General features: G+C 41.0%; 1 protein-coding gene across 5 annotated transcripts; it reads left to right on the plus strand.

Annotated features, from left to right (window-relative positions):
- The first annotated feature begins 562 nt into the window (after window positions 1-562).
- brp (bruchpilot) lies at window positions 563-21,302 on the plus strand. Of its 5 annotated transcripts, XM_066284754.1 has the most exons (26): window positions 563-768; window positions 1,669-1,960; window positions 4,544-4,687; window positions 5,104-5,365; window positions 8,161-8,310; window positions 9,278-9,374; window positions 9,798-9,853; window positions 11,111-11,311; window positions 11,492-11,818; window positions 12,412-12,581; window positions 12,636-12,817; window positions 12,995-13,317; window positions 13,550-14,167; window positions 14,253-14,956; window positions 15,048-15,483; window positions 16,100-16,568; window positions 16,651-16,869; window positions 16,926-17,167; window positions 17,291-17,503; window positions 17,645-17,905; window positions 18,143-18,327; window positions 18,385-18,445; window positions 18,686-18,991; window positions 19,048-19,208; window positions 19,266-19,413; window positions 20,029-21,302. In XM_066284754.1, the coding sequence occupies exons 2-26, from the start codon at window positions 1,680-1,682 to the stop codon at window positions 20,131-20,133; spliced, it is 6,321 nt and encodes a 2,106-aa protein (XP_066140851.1). In that variant the 5' UTR covers window positions 563-768; window positions 1,669-1,679; the 3' UTR covers window positions 20,134-21,302. The 5 variants fall into 5 exon arrangements, with proteins under 5 accessions (XP_066140851.1, XP_066140861.1, XP_066140870.1 ...); XM_066284764.1 differs by lacking the exon at window positions 11,111-11,311; XM_066284773.1 differs by lacking the exons at window positions 19,048-19,208; window positions 19,266-19,413; window positions 20,029-21,302 and having other exon boundaries at window positions 18,657-18,853.
- The last annotated feature ends 649 nt before the right edge of the window (window positions 21,303-21,951 follow it).

The following is a 21,951-nucleotide window of genomic DNA, read 5'->3' on the forward strand; positions in this document are numbered from 1 at the left end:
TAGTTTTCATGAATATTTTCTTGATGTGATGGTGAATGCAATATACATTGAATAACATCCACTAGGGTTTAGTTGCTTCCAGTAAAATTCTCTCAATGCCCTTAAGTCAGCTATAAAATTACAAACGCAAGTTGAGGCTTCACTGGATAAATATCCAGGTAAATGGCTCGTGTACTGTGTAAGAAAAACTTCTCCATAGTCACCGTGTCGTTTTCAATGGAAATTAAAACGGCCAATCAAACACTGTAGTAAAGGTTAAAGGACATGGAGTAATGAATAATAGTTGTGGGTGGAATTTCACGTCATAAAGCGCGTGCGAGTCCACCAGAGGCGTAGAATTTCACTGAGTTTGAGAAATATTCCCAAGCCTTCATAAAAAACCATTCAAGTAACTTCGAATTTCAGCCATACTATTTCAGTTTAATGAACTCTGTGTGATAACAATGTTTTAAGCAGATTTAAGGGATGTCTAGCAAAGTCCATGAATGCGCATTTGTACCCCACTGGACTAGTGCTCCAGACGTGCGCGCGTTCCACTTTACACTACACCCGTTTCATTGATCAACGTTGTTCCCGATCGGTTCCCGAGGAGTAAGTCGGCGCGTACGCAGAACAATGTCGGGACAGCAGGATTACGAGCACGGAAATATGTCGGTGGTGGTCTGAAAGTGTGCCGCGAGTGGACTATTACGAGTACTAATAACTCGAATCCATCGATGGATCCGTCAAACCCGAACTAACCTGCACCTACGAGGGTACTAGAACCAGGTACGGGCTTGCAGATCTCTATAGTCGCCCTTTCATTGATAACACTGCCCCGAATTGCGATTACAAGTGAACAAAGTTGTAAATTGTTTCCCAAATCAGGCCAGTGCGGATCGATGCCAGTGGCAATGATGTCTGCCTGTTGTTATAATGTATGGATTAAATAGCGATTTAGGTCGAGTCATGATGTGGATTTCGTGCCCCTAATGTCGATAACGGATTCGACATGGACTTTATAGAAGTTTTCTTCGAGACGACAATTAAGTCGTTCCGCTGACATAATAAGAACTAGGTTTTTACGTATATATTTACACAACTGTCATCAGTCACTTTAAATGACAAGCTCCATCATCAGTTAATGCCAAATCAAATTACGAAGTTTTTATCAGAAATGAGCGCCCTCAACGCCCCCTCAAGGGGCCGAACCCTCAAACTTTTCATCGCCCAATTACACTTCTGGCATATTGATGAGATACTTCCGACTTTCGCTAACAAAAATTTTGTTGTCTCGAAATCATCGTCGGTTAATGCATCGACTGTTAAGTCTATATGGAGAATTACACTCAGCTGAGAAGATTTCACTTTAATATGCAATAAAAAAAAAATTTCTCTACTGGCAACTTTACCTGTAAAAAATTTCGATCGAAATAACGAAACTGACCAATATTGTGGTTTTTGTTTCGTCGTTTTGACGGACATTTTTTATTCTCTAGCTAGAGCTGCCATGACTTTGATCCATTAGCCCTCAGGGAAAATAAAGTCAACGCATATGTGCTGGCACGAAAAATATTGTACTTAACACACGCGAAAATTTCTTTACCGCACTTGTCACTTTTCGCACTTGTTAGGTGAATTCCTAAAATTAAATATCTTTTAAATCGAAGACCTTCTGGCTTCTTCTAGAATGTCATGAAATGTCCCGTGACGCGTACGTGGGGGGCTCCCGCTCCCCTAGGGGCGTGAGGCTGCCCACCGTGGACCGGTCGCCCAGCAGGGCCTACCCAGGGGGCAGCCCCTTGGGCCGCAAGTCCGTGCGCCCCACTCGGTCCGGGAACAACTCGCCGGAGCACCAGGGCTACGGGGCGCCCTACCACTCCTACTACCGGGACGACGAGTTGGAAGACGCCATGTTGGAGGAACGGGGAAGGCCCATGTCCGTGGGGGTGGCTCATCATCGCTCCAGAAGTGCCACAAGGTAAATATTAAAATATCCTACAATTTTCCTTGAATTTGCCAAAAAATGAAAAATACAAAAATCCTGGAGGGAGGCCTATGAATTTAAGTTTTGGTTAAATATCCTGGATAAATCCGCACTTAAAGCAACAAAACTTACAGACGTGCTCTGTGCGGCCACGGGCATTTTACGAAGAATTTAACGGAATTTCTCAAAATAAAATTTTTTAGCTACGCCAATGGAGTTGTTTAGCTTAAGGGGTCAATTTTAATACGTTTAATTCACTAACAGAAAAAATCGCAAAAAGGTTAAATCTGTGCCAACGGCCTTTCACAGGACAACATTTCTTACATTTTCACTTATGAAAATCTGCACGTTGAAAATCTAAAAAAGCATACTCGTACGAGGGAAGTGCATTAAAAACTATGCACATAATGTCTTAAACATGAACAAAAGATAGTTTTTGAGCTACGCCAATGGGTTTCTATAAAATGGTCGGGTTAAAAATCCTCATAAATTTGTCTACTTATTTAGTGGAAACAAGGAGCGTACCAGGCGCACTTAATTATAATAATCAGTACGCCAATGGAGTTCTAAAATGCAGGAATTTGAAGTGGCTCCTTTTATCCTGGAAACATTTGCATTTTGACCCATTCAAAAGCAGAAACGTGTATGGCGGATTTGCTGACAAAAAAATTTCTGAGATATGCCTTGATAAAATCAAAAATTCGTGCGGAATTCATAAACTACTGGCAGAGCAAGAATGAATGAGGACATTATTCCTTTTGAACCAAGACCTCTTTAATTAGCTACAGGCCTCTCAAAATTGCACTTTCTAAATATAGAGAACACTGAGTGTTGTCCTTCGTGCAGTCTCTGTGTTTGTTTTCCCACTTGGGAGCCCCGTTTATGTTTTAGATCAACTCCGGAAATAAATAAAACTGCTCTGCCAACAAAGAGATGCTTTAATTGCGCGATAAAGTGTTGTTTTTCCTATTTCGATTGGATATTTCTCCCGTAACACAGGCAAATATTAAACATCAGACTTAATTTCGATTTTTTCTCATTGATTTTTTCTTAAAAAAAATCGTACGTTTGACCAAAAATTTATGGAGAATTTTCTTGAGAAGAAAAAAAAAGCGACTCACCCCGAATCCGAACCATGAATCGCTTAGTTCCAGCCGTTTCGTGTAACCGATGTTCCACATCAACATTCCCCTTATGGTCAGCTTCGTACAATATAAAGTACATTTAAAATATCATTAAAAAAATGTAAAATAAAAAAAAATGAATTTTTAACAGCAGAAAGTCTCATCAAAAAGAAATGAGCCGAGAGTGATAAAACAAGGAATTGGCCGTAACTTTGAATAGAAACGTTTGTACATATTTTTTAATAATTGCTTCTTGAATCATTTTAATGATTTTTAACACCAAAAAACGTACGACTGCTGTGGTATTTCCGCTGAAAATTTTAACACAAAATAAAGTAATTAAATTAGTCCAACGATAAAGAGCCGTAACTACTCCTTGTTGCTGGGCTCTTGCCCAAAGCAAATATGTCTTGGTTTCAAAAGCATTTTTATCGCAATCCTGATTGAGCTTCAGCTATTAACGACCAAAAGGCCTCGTAAACACGACCAACATATAGACTCCATAATTACCGTTTTCATGACCGAATCCATTAAATTTCGTTTAATGCCGCTGTCTCGTTCCAAACGGGAGCGAATCAATTTTTATTGGCGGAAGCGGCACTTATTACCCTCAATTGAGATGATTGCTTCGATATCTAAACCCCGACTGATTATGCACAGGGGGATTCAAAATGCAGTGGACTCGGGGCAGGTGCTTGTGGAAGACCTCAAAAAATCGAATTTTCTTTGAGGAGTTTTACCAGGCGTACGGTTGCATAAATGTACGTCACAAAAAATGTCTGAAGGACCACCAGTTTCATAGCAAATTCCTTTGATATCTTTTAGAGCTGGAGAAACGGGAAGCTGAGGAAGCTGGCTCTCTTTGCCGAGGAATGCCGTGGGTCGCGTTTACGGACGGAACGAGGTTTTACAGGTAGTGGTGATTGTAATCTTCAGACCAGTACCCGAAGATCGCCTCGGCAATTTAATATATCGCAGCCCACGTCCGTCCAAATACAAAATTGGTTCGATTACATTAAGGAAGTTTCTTAAAGGGCAACCTCCGTTCGTGATCGTTTGATCATACTTTTTCAAAAACCAGAAAATTTCAACGTCTTCCATATTTCCACCAGTTAAGTGCTCCCCCTTTTTGCTGCAAGTCAAGTTCCTGATTTTTCAGAAAAATCACGTTTTTCTCGAATCGGTGTTGCCTACTAGCGAATTTAGAATATTTAGCGTTGGCGTGACGGGACCATTCTGCACCGTTTAGACGAGCATTAGATTGAAGATAAACGGAGAAGTGAAATAACCGCGGATGCCGAAAAAAGTGACGTAACCAATATCTCAGCAACCGTAGGCGTTACGAAAAAAATCATAAGAAAAATCGATTTATTTTGAGGTCTTCTAAACACACGTGTTCTGTGTCCATTGCATTGCCAATCGCCCTGTATAATGAAGTACTGGTAATTTGCAGGCCATCAAACCCCATGTCGGTGCGCTACCAGTCGCTGGACCGGGGACCCACTGTGGTGGACCACGACCGCGAATTCTTGCCCATACGAGACCGCAGGGACCGGTCTTTGGAGAGAGGCCTATATTTCGAGGATGACCCATATCTGTGAGTTAAAAAAAATACTACGTTAATTATGTACATGGTGGCGCAGTTCATACTGGCAAAGCTCGAGAAGGCACTTATGTATATAATTTCATCGAAGTTATGTCAAGGACTCAGTTTAAAAAGCTGCCAAAAACGTGTTCGTATTCATTAATGCTCCTATTTTCCGGGAACTAAGAAGAGCACAAACGTCTCTATAGCTGGATCGACCCTAAGAAGTGCCGAATCTCAGAAATACCTTAATATATTGGGTGTCTTCTATGAAAACATAGTTACTGCGGCCCAGACGTATGGCCACAAATTAAATTTGTTGACGGTCGCTAGTCGCCTACGAAGGCAAAGGCCACTCACGTGGTACACATTTCCCTAAATTGTCAACCCGATCATCACCATTTACCTAATAAGTTTCTTCTATTTAGTTCTCGCTCAGCCCGCCAGTCTCCCACCTCCCATCAGCCCTTCATCGGGGAACTACAGCATCAAAACTCGGATCTGCAACGCGACTTAGCCAATCTCAAGAAAGAGCTGGACCTGACCAATCAGAAACTGGGCTCCTCCATGCACTCCATTAAAACCTTCTGGAGCCCCGAGTTGAAGAAAGAGAGGGCACTGCGGAAAGAAGAGTCGGCGAAGTACAGTTTGATCAACGACCAGTTGAAGTTGCTGAGCAGCGAAAACCAGGTAAAACTTATTTATCGACGTCCCTGCATCATGGCCTTAAATGCGATAAATGTAAATCTTGCGGGGGCTACTGCAGTCCCGGCAGTTCCTCCGCGAAATGTGAGGTTTTCCTCACTCTTTTTGTCCCCCCGAAACTTTTACATTGCCACCGCAAACACACTGGCAGACGCACAGGCCTGAAAAACTTAAACGTACTTTGTGACCTACTTTAACTTCCAATTGAACGTCCGCATGAATCCAGACACATCTCGAAACTATATTTAGATCATAGTCATGTAACTTATAGATTGATTTAACTGAAGAGGAAATTGGGTCGTGTTCCGCGGCCCCAAACTCGCCGGCGGGGCTGCTCATTTCAAATAAGCCCTATCAGCCCCAGGAGATCGCTTTCTAGACCGATCGATAAGAAGACGGAGGTTCGACGACCGTAGGCGGCATTCTGGCCGTTTTTAACCCGGATTTTAATCACATTCCCACCTTTATTACGTGCATAGTTCAATTGCTCGTGCACCTATTCGCCCTTAAACGAGACCTAAAGTGGCCCCAAAAGGAGAAATCGCCACGTAAACAGCAATGCAAACGAGCCTGTAATGGTGACTTTTTCATCTGACTCGTTCTTCTTCAAGTAATAACATGTAAATTTTCTTATTTAAAGGGACAAAATTTACCCCCGGGGGCAAAGTTTCAAATTTCGAAACTTTGAAGGTGTTGAGGCTGAAAGGGGATTAAAGCTGGTTATTCCTTACTTCAAGACTCAGCTTAATTTTTCCAGTGCGCTGGAAATAATGCGAACATTATTATTAATCATCAGAGAACCTCGTCAGAATCTCTCGAGGGGGTAATAATTCACGGAAGTAATAAAAAGTGCGTGAAATTAACTCGAACTATAAATACTTGAACCTCGCCTTGGATTTCATTGCCTCGGACCGACGAGTTTGTACGTTGCATACCGAGTGTTACGAACCTTCACAATAATTCGTGTTTAGGCTGAAGCACTATCAATTTAGGATAATAAAAAAGTTCCTCAATATACAGGGTGCTAAAATTTCTCTAACCATAGACCCTCATGTGACAACTACTCCAAAACTGGTAAAGGTAGCTGTGGAAAGTGCATCTGAGAATGTTGCCCCTTGTAATCGATGGGTTTGTAATGGTGGCCAATGTACAGGGCATCCTAGGGGCAAAAAGGACTTTCCAGAGCCAAAAAAAACATGTAAAAAACTCCCTTTATAAGGCATTGAGGATTGAGCCCTAATTCGAGGTTTCGAGGAAACTAAGAGACATGAGTATAGTTATTTCTGCAGCGAAAATACCGTTAATGGGGAGCAATTTAATAGTTTATTTCGTGAACTATGAAGTTTCTCGTGTGAAAAATGTAGTTTTATCACCCGAGACATGGCAAAACTGTTTTCTCACGATTTTCAATCATCGATTCGTGAAGACTCATTTTGCGCTTAATGGATGGAATATAGGGATAATATACACAGGGTTTTATTTGAAAGAGTGGGGTTTTATGGTCCCAAGCTAAGTAAAATTAACTTCTAAAAACAGGTTTCACGAAACTTAAAGAGTACCAATAATATACAGAGTGTGAAAGGAAAAAACGCAACACAAAAATAATGTGATGTGGAAGCATGAAACAGTGACCGCGAAGTTTGGACAACTTTGGCAATCCCATTTATCCACCAGTACTCTAACTGTGGAAACTTGCTAATTCTGGAATGTCAAACGCGCCACATCATCCAACTAAAATGAAATAACATCTGGTCAGTGTTCCAGACCGATTGGTAAATGTGGATTTCATGAGATCAGCCGCGTGTATTTGCTAAAGAGGCGATCGGAGGACGATAGCTGGTGTAAATAAATAACGAGAACTTTGTTTACGTCGCTTTCCGCTAGTAGACAAACAAGAAGTTATCTAGAGTTGACAAGGTTATTATTTGTGGATAAAAAAAACACTCATTAGTCGAGAGGATTAGTCCATTACACAACGAGCACGAAATGCGGCAATAGTCATTTTGAGTATGTTGTATACGATACTTTTCGCATGAGCACAGCATTTTGTGAAAAATAAAAAGAATTTAATTGCGGAAAACCCCAAAACTCGATACGTCTGTCACCAAAATAGCCGCTGAGCAATTAATGTTTGTATGCCTTGCCTTGTTGCTGTGAATGCCGGTGTGAAGCCTTGAGAAATAAGCTTATTTCTTTATCGTTTTTCGGTGCCCTCATGGGATAGATGGATTTTCAGTTCAGTTAATTACCTGGGAAATACTAATTTTCCGAGTCGTGTGATGAAAAAAATGTTACCCTAAAGCGAACATTATAAACTAGTTGAAGGAAATTCGAGTATTGCCAGTAACAATAAGTGGATGCTAGAAGTTACTGAGAGCCCAGGTAACTGAAACTAAAACCATCAGGCCAATTTACTGAAATCGGCTCTTTAACTCACTGAAGGCACCTGCAGCCAATGAGACGGCGCCATCAAACGTCGCATAATCGCGGGCGCCAATAAACAGGACTTACGTAACACCGTCGTTCTACTTAACCGTTTCTTCTATAGTTTCCGAGATTCGTATGGTTGAGTCCAGAAACCGACACCCTGTATAATTGGTTTTGTAAATGAAATCAAATTGGCCCAGCCGCTTACGCAAACGTATTATAACGAACGAATCTTATTACGTCCCTGTCAGTTTTTTTATTTAATTTTTTTCCAAAAAAATACAAGCACGCTCTGTTGAAAATTGTTTTCTATAAGGGATTTTTCAAACTTCTTATTGAAAACTCTGTTCCAGAAACAAGCAATGTTGGTGCGCCAGCTAGAAGAAGAGCTGCGCATGCGAATGAGAGGCCCCAGCGTGGAAGTTCAACAGCAAATGGAAGCTTTGTACCAAGAAAACGAGCACCTGCAAAGGGAAATAGCAATACTGAGGGACACAATTAAGGTACGCATTTGTTCGCACCTAAATCAACCACATTTCACACGCATGTTGCCACAAAACACAATATTAAACTACGAGAGCTTTCTCATAGCTGCCAAGCCTTAATATAAATATAAAATACGTTAACACGTAAAGTGCCACCTTGTCAAGTTATTTCCTTTTGGTGCTTCGCTTTAGATCGATGTTACTACAGATTCTGGATAATTTCATGAAGGCAGTGGTGAACATCCTCCAATTACGTCATACGATGCGTAATTCGGTAATTTGAGAATTAGAAACTGTCAGAACTACCATGGCACTTTACGTGTTAATAGCGAGATTCAATAATATCAGAAAATATACTAAAAATTCTTATTTACTGAGTAGAGAAAAATGATTCCGGCAACATTGCCTCAGTATGTATGTCTATACAGCCGTCTTACGCCCATGCGGCAGGCAACCCGGGATACTGGGGATTGTTTTAAATAGGCAATGTTGTCATGTCGACTAGATTTTATTTCTTTAATGAAAACTTCCATGTTTGCAAGTTTTTGCTGACAATATGTTCGAAAAACCAATGACATTATTCGTGTTTTCCTCCACTGACGTTGTTTTCAATGGGAAAATCCCAGCTGATTGATTTCCAAAATGTTATTTTTTCCACCTTTCTAACGCATCTTGGCATTTTCCGAACCATTCTAAATAATTATTAGGAGGCACTTTACGAGGAGAACGAACAACTCCATCGAGAATTAGGCGTCTTAAATCGCACGAACAAGGTAACAAGCACCTTCACGATAATAAGTATTAAGGCTTTTGTGACGCTTTTGTCTGGCTTTCGAATTGTTATTCCATTTTATTTCCACATTCACGTTCAACACTTCACTTCTGTTCTATCACACGCACCATTTTTGCAATAATTCCAACGTGCCTTTTGAGCCTCTTCTTCATTGTTGGGTTCACCAAGATTAATTCAAATAAGTCTTTCTAGGAACTGGAACTGCGCATCGAGACCCAAAAACAGACTCTTCAAGCGCGAGATGAGAGCATTAAAAAACTGCTAGAAATGCTGCAAAATAAGGGAATGGGTGAGTACTCGACTTGCCTGCATTTTAAATTATTATCAGTGTCTCGCTTTTATCCCTCTTTGGCACCTTCACCTCATTGCATCTCTTTCTCTCTCTTCCTTGATGTTTTCGTCAATCATTTAAACCAAGGGCGGCAACACACAATACAATATGACTCCCCAGCGATGCGCCGGACCCCGTTAAATACCCAACAAAACCAGTTACAGCATCAATTCATCGCCTATCTTCGTCCATCATCATCTCTATGTGTTGCGTGCCACAGACACCAAACAGTATAAGACACTTCAGAATATTTGCATATGAGGTAGATGTAAAAGCGAGAGACGGGTGTCGCCCTCTGTGCGGTTCGCTGTGGCGTTGACCGTTCGACGCGCAGTCAGTATCATTTAGAGCTAATGCCGCGCGATGGCGCCTCTGTTCCAGGTAAAGAAGAAGAGCGTGCAATGTTCCAACAGATGCAGGCGATGGCTCAAAAACAGGTGCTTAATCTCGTAGTTGAATTGCCTACGGTTGTCGGTGGAAAGGTTTGAGAGTGCGCAGTTGAATCTGTTGTGGTTGGCATAAATATTGGTGTATGATGAAGATGTATGAGAATATCGTCAAGTTATCTCTATTCGACGAGTTTTTTAAATATGTAGTAACAAACGCATATACAGAATAAAAACGAACAGCGCTCGTCAAAGTATTTCATATGCGTACTAAGAAATGATAAAGTGAACCTTTAAACATGGTTTACATATGTTGAAGAGAGATACAGGTATCTGGCTGATGATGTTTGATGATGCATTATTTTCATGAACACAAAAATGGAAGACGCGTAATTCAATTTCATTGGCGGAAAATGTCTATTTTATAGTTATGAATTTCGTTTAAGAAAATTCGAGTATTATTGTAATGACAAGAAATAGACGCCAGAAGAGTAGTTTTTGAGGATCCAGATAACTGAAACTAAAATCATCAGTCTAATTTACTGAAATCGGGTCTTGAACTCATTGAAAGCACGTATAGCCAATGAGACGGCGCCGTCATGCGTCACATGAATACGGGCGCTAATGAACCGGACTTACATAACATTGTTTTGATTAGGCGTCATTGGAAACTAAAAAAAATCTGTCACAGATGCAATGACGTGGATTTCACATGAATTCAAAATATCTCCTAGAGTGAGTGGTGATGGACATATGGCCGATAGTTTGAGAAATAGGCATATTATGCTACTGATAAGACTATTCGGACATTGATAATTCGCGTCTTAAGGATAAATTCGATTAAAATTTAAGGCTTTTTCATAGCGTACGACATTTTCACTGTTCGATAATGTAGGTTCAAGGTTCTCTCTACCTAATAATTGATTTAATTCCACGGATTAGACCGACCACCGTAGACCGTTTTTGGTAGTTAGATCGTGAAAGTGAGGTAGAGTAACGTGTGATTGTGTTGAGAATGTTCACATTCATCTGGCACATGAACAAGAATAAAGCCATCAAGCATGTTGAATGTTGCCATTGATTTAGATGTTGTAATTATATTGTTGTCAACATCACGCTCACGACGTGGGACTCATCATGTGGCGCTGGGAGACACTAAAAAAAAAATAAAATAAAGAAAGATCGGAAGAAAGAAAGAAATAGTGTGATTCTTGGTGATGTGTCGATGACGGTGGACGGTGGTAAAGCTGATGCGTCGCTGCGTGTCCGTTCACCCTAATGCGTCCGGTCACGGTCCTGGTCTTGCAGGAGCTGCAGGCGGCCAACGAAACGCTGCGCACGCTTCAGTCGCAGCTGGAACTGGTGCCCTCGCCCTCCAGCAGCACCATCAAGGTGCTGCTGGACACGAAGGACGCGAGAATCGCGACTCTGGAACGCGAGGTGCACCTCTTGGAAAGGGAGATCGATAGACTGGCGCCGCCCGCGCTTCTGGAGCCTCCTCGCCGCCAAGTAAGTTTTCTGTTGAACGATGTGCAGATCGGCAAGGATGGGTCCGTGATTGGTAGACTGTAACTAGCTGTAAGGCTCATCCGGTCGCTCGCTGGAGAGCTCAGTTTTACCACCTCACTGTCTGTCGGCACGCATGTGTCCCGCATGGTCAGTGCATGCATCTGCTCGTGTGTGCTACAGCTCGACGAGTTCCGCGTCGAGATCCAGAGACGCGACCAGGAGATTCTGGCGATGGGCGCCAAGATGAAGACGCTGGAGGAGCAGCACCAAGACTACCAGCGCCACATCGCGGTGCTAAAGGAGTCGCTCTGCGCCAAGGAGGAGCACTACAACATGCTACAGACCGATGTGGAAGAGTTGCGCGTCCGCCTCGAGGAGAAGAACAGACTAATCGAGAAGAAACAGCAGCAGCACCAACAGGAGAGGATGAGGGCTGGGGCCGAGATCGCCGAGATGCGCGAGCACATGGACATCAAGGATCGGAAGATCAACGTATTGCAGAGAAAGGTGAGTAGTTGCGCTGAGGTTTCGTTCAATTTTCAAATGAACAGAATTTTTTAAGGGCCGAAGAAGCGAAATGTCTCCAAGGTAGAGGCCTTTAAGGCTCACAAAATGTCGGTAATCAAGATTTAAAAGTGCCTGCAAAATGCTTCAGGTGTCAGGTCCCAAAAAATTGAAATTTCAGTTTTTTAAGGTCCAGTGTGTACAGTTTTAAACGCAACGAAATGTAATTTCCTAACAATTTTGGAGACGAAATAAATCATTTTTTAAAGTTTCGCGTACATCCCTTGTAATGATAAATCTTGAAAAATAAAATAATTCAATTTATAATTTTTCAATTATAAATCGACACAGATTAAAGTGTAACATCCTCTGTTGTGTAATATAATTCTGACGTAAGTAGAAAGTTTCCCAATTTTTTTCTAACAAAAATGAATTTATCTCTTTCAAATGGAACAATTTTACAACTGGCAACATCGCGATTCATTTTTGCTTCCAATACTAACCCCCCAAAAACGTCAACAAACATCAAGCCACGTTGCCAACTATAGTCACTTTTCACAGTACTTGGTTCTAACTTCACATGCACAACAATTTAGGTTGAAAACCTGGAAGATCTCCTTAAAGAAAAAGACAACCAAGTGGACATGGCGCGCGCCCGTCTGTCCGCAATGCAAGCCCATCACTGCTCGTCAGAAGGCGCCCTCAGCACCCTCGAAGAGGCCATCGGTGACAAAGAGAAGCAGATGAACCAATTAAGGGAACAGAGGCAGGACCTTTTCTGTGAATGATGGTTTTGTTTTGACAGGAATTTGCCTTGCAGGGATCGCGCAGAGCAGGAAAAACACGAAGAACGGGAGCTGCACGAGAGGGAGATCGCGGACTACAAAATGAAGATCCATGCGCTGAGCAGCGAAGTAGAGAAACTGACCGCTAGATTAGATCGAGTGCAAACGGACAGGGAGCGCATTGAGGCTAAGTTGGAGAGCTCACAGTCTGAATTAGGTAGTGATCAACTTGTGAAGGAGCGCGCTCTAACATCAATTAAAATACATAAAAATCATGAAGATCCTCATAGATGCCCCTACAAATTCAAATTGTTCTTAAACTAAATCTACCTATGTCCAATTTAATCACTTGCATGCTTCGCTGATTCGTATTAACATTTCAATTTCCCAATAGGAAAATCGAAAGCCGAACTGGACAAAGCTATGGAGTTCGGTCGTCGCGGTGACGACTATGACGCCGCGCGTCAGCGCATCGCTCGTCTTGAGTTAGAGAACGAGCGCTTGCGCCAAGATTTGGAGTTGGCGCAAGCGAAAACTACTCGATTCGGCAGCAACATTTACAGTAGCACCCACGAACTGGATCGTATCCATGAGCGATCGGATAAGACCTCGTCCGATTTGCGACGTTGCCAAGCCGAGTTAAGAGTGACGCAGGCGGATAGCGAACGTGCACGTGCTGAGGCGCAGGCACTGCAGGAGAAACTGGAAAAGTCTCAGGTGAGACGCCGAATTACAGTTTATTAATCTTCGAACTTGTTGAAAATCTGGATTTTGCATGGAAAATAAATGTTTTTTCGGGACAGACTATAGAATTTGCAAAAATAAAAGATGTCCATACGTATTTGAAGGATTTCCGGGTTCATTATTTTTTGCATGCCTTCTATCAAAAACCAATTGCATTTTTGATGGTATTGTTTCAGTTATTTAAAGTCCTCTTTTTCGCTTCTAGGGGGAAGTATACCGCCTCAAGGCCCGTCTAGAAAACTCCCACCAGGAGCAGGACAGCATCCGCGAGGAGCTCGAGAAGGCACAATCCACGACCGGAAAATTGCATGCCGACAAAGACCGAGCCTACGCAGAACTGGACAAGCTGAGGGAGGAGCTGGAGCGCACCACGGCGACCTTGGGAAAGGCTCAACTGCAATCCGACAAGCTCCAGAACGCTTACGACAAGGCGCAGACCGAGGCCGACAAGCTGCAAGAGAAACTCGACAAGTCCATTGGGGAGACCAGACGCATCCAGCTGGAAAAGGAAAAACTGGGATACGACTTAGAGAATATCCAGTCGCAATTGGACAAGGCTCTCGGCCAGTCTGCTCGTATACAGAAAGAGAAGGAGCAGGCGCAGCTCGAAGTCGATCGGCTTAGGGATAAACATGAGAAGCTGCAGGCCTCGGTCAATCGGCTGCAGAAAGAGAAAGACAGCTATCAGGATGAGTCCGAGAAGCTGAAGGAAAGGCTCGATTTTCAACTGAACCAGATCACCAAAGTGCAAAGAGAGAAAGCCGATGTCCAAACCGAGTTGGACCTCCTCAAAGAAAGATGGGAGAAGGCTCATATATTACAGGTAACTACTTTTTTGCAATCTATGTCGCCACCGACGTTAAAATCTAGTTCTCCATTATAATTTCAACAATAATCTCAATTTTCAGCAAAAATTGCAAATCGAACGGGACGATGCAGTCACTGAAAATGACATCCTCAAGGACAAACTCGAGAAAGCGCTCTACTCCTCACAAAAAGCGGTAGACGAGCGCGAAAATGTTCACCGCGAGTTCGAAAAACTCATCGAAAAATACGACCGCTCGCAAAGCGACCTCTATCGCTTACAAAACAAACTAGACACAGTGCAGGCAGACAAAGAGCGTTTAGAGCTGGAAATCGAAAAGCAACAAATCTTCATTTCAAAAACCAAAGAAGAGCAGAGAAAGTTGCAAGAAGAAGGACAACGCGTCCAAGAAATGTATGATAGGGCCTCCATGCAATTGGCCCGATCTAAAGAGCTGGAGGAGAAGCACAAAGAGGAGGTGGAGAGGCTCAATATTGATATTGAAATGATACGAGATCGGTATGAGAAAGTGCAGGTGGAGCTGAGGAGAGTGCAGAGCGATAGAGAGAAATTGCAGGCTGATAATGAGAGGTTGCGTTATGAGAATGAGAGGGCGCAGGCGCAGAGCGCAAAAGCACAAGCGAGTTACGAGAAATCTCAAGAGGACATCTCGCGATTAAGCATCGAGGTAGAGAAGCATCGAGATAAGCACGACAAGTTGCAAAACGAATTCAGAAAAGTGGTAGCAGAATATGATCATCTGAGGGAATCCAGTGGAATGACCGCCAGAGAAAACCGATACTCCAGGTAAGTAACTTGTCACGCCAACGCATTTCGTATCGCTTTCAAACTAGATCAAAATCAGTTAATGCAGTTCTAGATATCAATACTCTTTTAGATACGACAGAGAAGACCCAACAAGGACGAAAGAAGAAAACGACCGACTTCGTGCCGAAGTAGATCGGTTACGCGAGCGTCTTGATAAAACCCTCGGCGATCTGGACAAGAGTAGGAAAGAATTGGCGTTAGTGGAAAATTCACGGAGCAAATATGGATTTGAGGAGAAGGAGAAACTGGCCGAAATGGAGCGCTATAAAGAGGAGCTGCAACGTACCCTAAACGCCAATCAACAGCTGGAAACCAAGTTGCACGAAGCTTCGATGCAGCTCGATCTAGCCAGGCAAGATGTGGCTAAAGCGCAGGCGGCACAGGAGAAGCAACGTTTGGAGTTGGAGAGAGCGGTGATCGAATTGGAGAAGCTGCGTGATCGGTATGAAAAACTTAAGGCACAGTGCGAGAAAATGGAGAAAGATAACGACAGGATCAGAATGGAGGTACGTAAGACAAAAAATGGAAAAGGCGAGATTATGTAAGATGTTTATTCACCATCTTGTTCAGAAAAATATTTAAGACAAAAGCCCTTCACAAAAGCCCTTCTCCATTTCGTTCAGGATGTTTGTCTAGAATTAATAATTTTAAGACATCAAAGTCAAACCATATCTTTGCTTTAAAGTTTTCTACAGTGTGCTCAGCTAAAATTTTCCATTCACCGTTTTATCGATATTTAACTTCAGCCATTTTTTTATCTATTATCGATCTAAGCTTGATATGTTTTCAAGCCTTAAAGTTCAGTTCTAATCGTAATAAAGGAAAATTTCTATAGTTTACAATTAGCGTTGCTTCTGTATACAAACTACATATGTGTTTTGCATTTATTACTTGCACTCGCTAAAATGCTAAGAAGATAAATTATTATGCAATGTTGTTGGCAAATGTCGACAATAGGAATGCGATTTGATCAAGGGATTGGCAGTGAAGACTGTAGTATAGATTGAAAGCAGATTTGGCACAGTCCTTCACCTTTCTTGTGTATTTACCATTTTGGACGGAAAATTACGATATTTATTAACAAAAAATTTACTAAAACCAATGTTTCCATCTTCTCCGTAGTCGGCCCAACAAGAACGGAGACAGACCCTGGCAGCAGACAAAGTGCGTAACGACGAACGCCTCGAAGTTGAGAGACTCAAAGACAAACTGGAAAAGGCGATCCAGGCGCGTAACGCCACAGAAATGGAGGCAGGCCGATTGGCGCAGGAACTGGAAAAGTCACAGATGCACCTTACCAAAGCACTGGAAACCAACGAGGCTACGAAAATCGAATTTGAGCGCATGGCGAGCGAGTTGGCACGCATGCACGAACACCTGGAGCGCGACAAACTGGACTGGAAAACCATGGAGCAAGAAAGGGACGTGCTGAGGGCTGAATTGCAACAAGTGCGCAGCGGAATAGACTCGCAGCGGCGCACGTTAGATCATCGAACCCAGGAGACATTGATCAAGTTACAGCAGGAGCTGGCGCAGTCCAATAGAGAAAGAGAGAAGATGGCATCGATGTTAGATAAACAAGGAAGACAAGGTATATTTGTTATAGTAAAATTATATATAATCTATAATAACGACGGTCCGTAACCCACTTATAAATAATTTTGTATATTTAGGAGAATCGATAGAGAAGCAAATAATAAAGTACGACGCGGACATCAAACAATTGACAATGGAAAGGGATCAGTTGGTAATTCAACTTGAAAAATCGCAGGATATGCTGATGAACTTCCAGCAGGAATTAAATCATAGCGAGGCAGAACTGGAGAAGCACAAACAGGAAGTTGTCAGACTTAAGAATGAGCAGAAGAAGATGGCACAGGACGTTGAAAAGGGTTCGAATACTTATGATGAAGTTACATAATAAACTTACATGTTATCATTATTGCAGGAACAAAGGAGGTACTAGAAAATCGCGATAGAGAAATCGCAAATCTTCGCCAGCAACTACAGCAGACCCAAAAAGAGAGAGATACGCACAAACAACGCGCAGAAAAAACTGAGAAGATGCTTCATGAATCGGGATCGAGAGACGACGCTGAACTGGAACAGTGGCGAAACGTTATTGAGCAAGAGACTAAACGGGCCGATCAGGCTGAGAAGACCTCGCAGGATTTGCAGAAGAGAATCCAGGTATATTTTCCCTTGAAGATCGATTAAGTACCATTCTACTTAATTATTCTTAAATCAATATATTGCCTTTATACATTCGCAATTTTGTCAAAATATGTCCCATAATCAAACTTTTTCTTTAAGGTGATGGAGAAGCAGCTTCAGCAGCAACTCAACCAGATGGCGCAATACCAAAGAGAGCGCGGAATTCAGGCGCCTGCACAGGACGACAAAGAGATACAGAGGTTAAGAAAAGAGTTGGAAAAATCCCAGGGAGAGGTGAAGAATTGCACCACAGAAAAAGAAAGATTGCAAGCACAGTTGGAGATGTTAGTGCAGGAGTTGGAGAAAAATCAGGTTTGCTATGGAGGACAAAAAGGAAATAAAGATTTTCTGTTTATTTCTATAGACTTTTTTATTTAATGGTCTGTTGAATTTCTAACATCCCACATGAGATTATATGAGGTTAAAATCTGAGATTTCAATTCTTTCTTTCAGTTGGAACTGCTGGAAACCACGAAAAAGCTTCAAATGGCGCCACAGCAAAAACCTACCGAAGACTTATCTGGGCAAAAGAAGCAATTGGAGGACGAAAGAAGAAAGATAGAAGAGGTTAGAAAACAAGTAGAGGAACAGAGGAAGAGTGTCGATAACAAGCAGAGACAAGTGGACGAGAAGGAACGACAATTGATCGAGTTGGACAAGCAACTGCAGAAACAAAAGCAACAAATGGACCAATTACAGACTTCCCTCCAAAAGGTAGTGATAGTAAAATTCAGGAAAAATATATTTTTTAAATATAAATTTGTTGCATCCACCATTTTATAAGAATCCACAAAATACTTCTTTTAAGAATTTCCAGAATTATTCAAAGTTTTTTCCACAATCTGTAACGCCAAAAAAAATTTATTTTTTGACGAATTACCATACAGATTGAAAAATCGTCAAATCTTAAGTTTCCAGATTAGTTTAACTAGTTTTTTTTACGATTTTTAGACCGGAGGAACGGCAGCAGCGGCCACCGAACTGAACAAAAAACTAGCAGAGTCCGAAAAGAAGGTGGAACAAGCGCAGGAAGAAGCGAAACGATCCGCTACCGAAATGGAACGACTACTCCAATTGGTCCAGATGAGCCAGGAGGAGCAGAACCAGAAAGAAAAGCAGATAATGGAGCTGCAACAGTACGTCTTCATTTTCTTTTGTACTTTTTTTTGCTCAATTTAATAAGCCAATTTCAGAGCAATGAAAAACTTGCAAGCGAAGCTCAAGCAGCAGCAGCAACAGGCGCAAGCGCAAGAGGTACTTACATACTTCTTATTTACTAATGCTTCTTTTTACTAACATAAACATTTTCCCTCTTTTTCTAACACGCTAACATACAGGCTGGACCCGCCGGCTTCCTCAAGAGCTTTTTCTAAACCCTCTAAATGTATCGATAAGTACTAAATTCCAGAGCCTCATTCCTCCGAACGATTTCACATGTTTTTTCTCTTTTTATGTGATTATATAGTTAATCGTGTATGTGTGTGTGGGTGTTAGAGAGAGACACGCGACGAAATAGATGAGTTAGGGCAGCGGCTCCAAACCACCCTCGAGAGGCTCAAAGAGCGGGAGGAGGCTTTGGAGCGAGAGCTGAGGGTCAAAAATGAGGATTTGAGAAACAACAATGAAGATGGGGACATGTCATGGATAGTTAGGGTTAACCAACTTGAGGAAATTGCTGAAGACCGAGAGAAAAAAATCAACAGGTTAGAGGATGGTTTGAGGGAAGCTATGCAAATTGCTGAGGAGCGTGAAGAGGTCTTGCAGAGGGAGGAAGCGAGAAGGAGGCAGATAATGGAAAAGGTATTTCAGATTTCATCCATACGTTATTTAAATGAAATTTTGGAATTTCTTTTCAGGTTGGCAAACTAGAACAACGTTTACTCTCTCTTCAATCTGCACAAGCTCTCAGATGCCACAGCTGTAAACCCTATGTGCTCAGGACTAGTCTTCTAGAAGAAAAGCTGCGCAAATTCATAAACGAGCGCAAGAAAAACCTTCAAGAGTTGGCGCATCTCAAGTTTGTAGTATTTATCTGATCATATTTAAGGGGTTAAATGAGTTGTTTTGTGCTTAGAAGGGAAGCTCTTGAGGCTGCAATTAGCGAAAAGGATTCGCATTTGGCTCTTTTGGAGATGACGGGGATAAGAAACGCTCGGCAAGCCGAAGAAGCGGATAATTTGCGCGTGAATAAGAGAAGACTTGTGGAAATGCTCAAAAAAGAGGTGAGTGAGGAGAGGAGTCTGCTTACTCGACGAATGATTGGAAGTGCAAAATACGAATCCAGAATTGAATTTTGCGTCTCTAGAGTGTTTTTTTCTTCTGTGCAGTGTAACGAGTGCAATCGCTAAGTTGTCAAAAATATTTCGTAGAAAATTAACATTTTAAAACTATTAAGAGACACAAATTTAACATCCGTTATATTGTCAATAAAATTGTTCATTTTTCCAGACAGCTCTAAGGCAATTCAAATTAATAATAACAATTTAATCGAACTTATTTTGCATTTGTTTCACCTACCGATCTCATTCACCATATTGTCCATAAATATCAACTGTATATCAAAAAATTGCCGTAAGTTATAGAATGAAATTAAAACGCCTAACTTGAATTAAAACAGGTTTTCAAATGTTTTGTACTTCTCTAGGAAATTCACGATTGTGCCAACAAATATCGACGACAATTATTACTAAATAAATTCTGTGAAGAAATTAACAGAAATTCTGCACGGTTCTTCGTCGAACTTGTTTATTCACCATTTTGTCCACAATATGACCGACAACCTTTTTTTTTTAATTGACCTACAAAACTCTAAAATAGAATGTCTCGAATATATTTAGGCTGAATCTAGTGTGACCTTAATGGATGACTCGGACATTGATGTTGACGAGCTCTCTACCGACGTCATAGAACCAGATCCGCCCTCGACCCTAAAAAGCCCTTAACAACAACAAAAGTGCTTAATAGATTTAATTGTTGTCCATTCGAACTCCTATTAAAATAAACGAAGAAATTGTGACCTAATTTAAGCGTTAACTTATTAAGCTTAAGGCTAATGGATTGATCTCAGCAATAAGAAAGTATTCTCTATAACATTATTATGTAATTTGTGTGATGGACATTAAAACACGTGAAATCGCCCTGATGCTGCTGCTGATGGTGATGAAGACGTCGGACACATTTCTCACTGCCTACTGTGTATTATATTAACTATAATAATTAAATTGCTATAATAATTAGATTGAATTATTGAGAGCTACATGTAGTTAAATTGCTTCATTAAAGTACCACTATTTCGACGTTAGATATGACAATAATACGGGGAATGGGGCTAGAACTTTTGCGCACGAGGAAAAGTCTTCTCATGGAGAACAAACAGCAGTTTTGTATCATACAGTCATTGTTATTGATTATTATTATTGTTAAGCGTCACGTTAGCACAATTAGAGGCATTGAACTAGGCAATGTTTCAGTCCATATAATTACCACTAGAAATGTTTTTGTTTGAATTATTAACTATTGTATACAGAGTGTGCTTCATGGGAACTCCATTAGGATCCACTCTGTGTATTCATAAAAAACTTGTATATTCCATTGAAGTTCATATCATGATAAATAATTCTATATTGTTGTAATAAAGTGATGATCACTGCCATTCACTTATTGTAGTAGAAGTGTCATGTTGCAGCTTTCTTCTACTTATGAGAAATCATCTTCAATAATAAAGCCCATTCGTATCATCTGAGACATATCTCATTACTTATCAGTTGGATGCTTTTGTATTGTTATTAGTTAATGGGGGAAAGTAAAGGTAGTACCACTATGAACTTCTAATGAATAGGATATAGAACGAAAGTACCGAAGTTAAATGCGCAAGTCTCTTTACGAGGTCCAAACTATTCTTTAACGACACTACAAAAAATTATTTCATTGATAATACTTATATAGTATAATGACATTTAGATTTGCAAACGTGCAAAATGTAGCTGGTGACTGTTTTCGTTCCGCAATTCCATTTTTGAACACGCTGTTGTATACTTATTGATAAAATAATAATAAAATGTTATAAAGGGAATGTAAAATTGTGAGACGAAATGAAAACTTACGAACTCTGCGTGTGGCGTTTTATTTCCTGCTAAAATTTTTGACCAACTTAGGGGAGTTTTTGTGTATAACTGGTTGCCAATATTTTGCGCTGCAGAAAATTAAGGCAAATACAATACGAGGACAGATGCGAAAGTTCAACCATTTTCTTAGATTATGTTAAAGCTAATGTTAAGTAAACACTTACGGGGTATGTGGTTTACACACGGTTTTTCTAGTCATTGCTTGGTATTTTTCATAACTTTTCAAAACGTGTTCCTAACAACAATTACTTAAAACTATTTTAACACACCTCTCCTAGCTCCAGTCGGCTTGCCTTGTTGACTTTTTGCCGTCTTTTTTTTAGCCTTAATTTGAAATTTATATTGCTACTTAATATTCATACAGAACCACGTTAAAATCAAGGCAATGTTCTATATAATCATCTCCGTCGTTAACGTAAATTTAATTGGCAGTGCTAATACCAGATGAATGCTATAGAAATTGTCTAAACCTGAATATTCTAGCCTAAGAATGACGGCAACAATGTGCCATCTACCGCTGGAAGTGCAAAGTAGTGCAAGAGGATAAAAGGTGAAAGAAAATTACGACTCAATTGCAGATATGGAATATCATAAATAATAGATAAAATGTCGAGAATTGATATGATAATAATTGAC

Source organism: Euwallacea fornicatus, chromosome 1 (genome assembly GCF_040115645.1).
Source record: "Euwallacea fornicatus isolate EFF26 chromosome 1, ASM4011564v1, whole genome shotgun sequence".
NCBI classification, from domain to species: Eukaryota; Metazoa; Arthropoda; class Insecta; order Coleoptera; family Curculionidae; genus Euwallacea; species Euwallacea fornicatus.

What these genes read in the sequence shown, in the direction of transcription:
- brp (XM_066284754.1), top strand. Translation starts at nt 1,680, where the DNA reads ATGTCCCGTGACGCGTACGTGGGGGGCTCCCGCTCCCCTAGGGGCGTG. An exon ending in TGCTGAGCAGCGAAAACCAG is followed by an intron (nt 5,366 to 8,160) that starts GTAAAACTTATT and finishes ACTCTGTTCCAG; the next exon opens with AAACAAGCAATGTTGGTGCG. An exon ending in TGGAAATGCTCAAAAAAGAG is followed by an intron (nt 19,414 to 20,028) that starts GTGAGTGAGGAG and finishes GAATATATTTAG; the next exon opens with GCTGAATCTAGTGTGACCTT.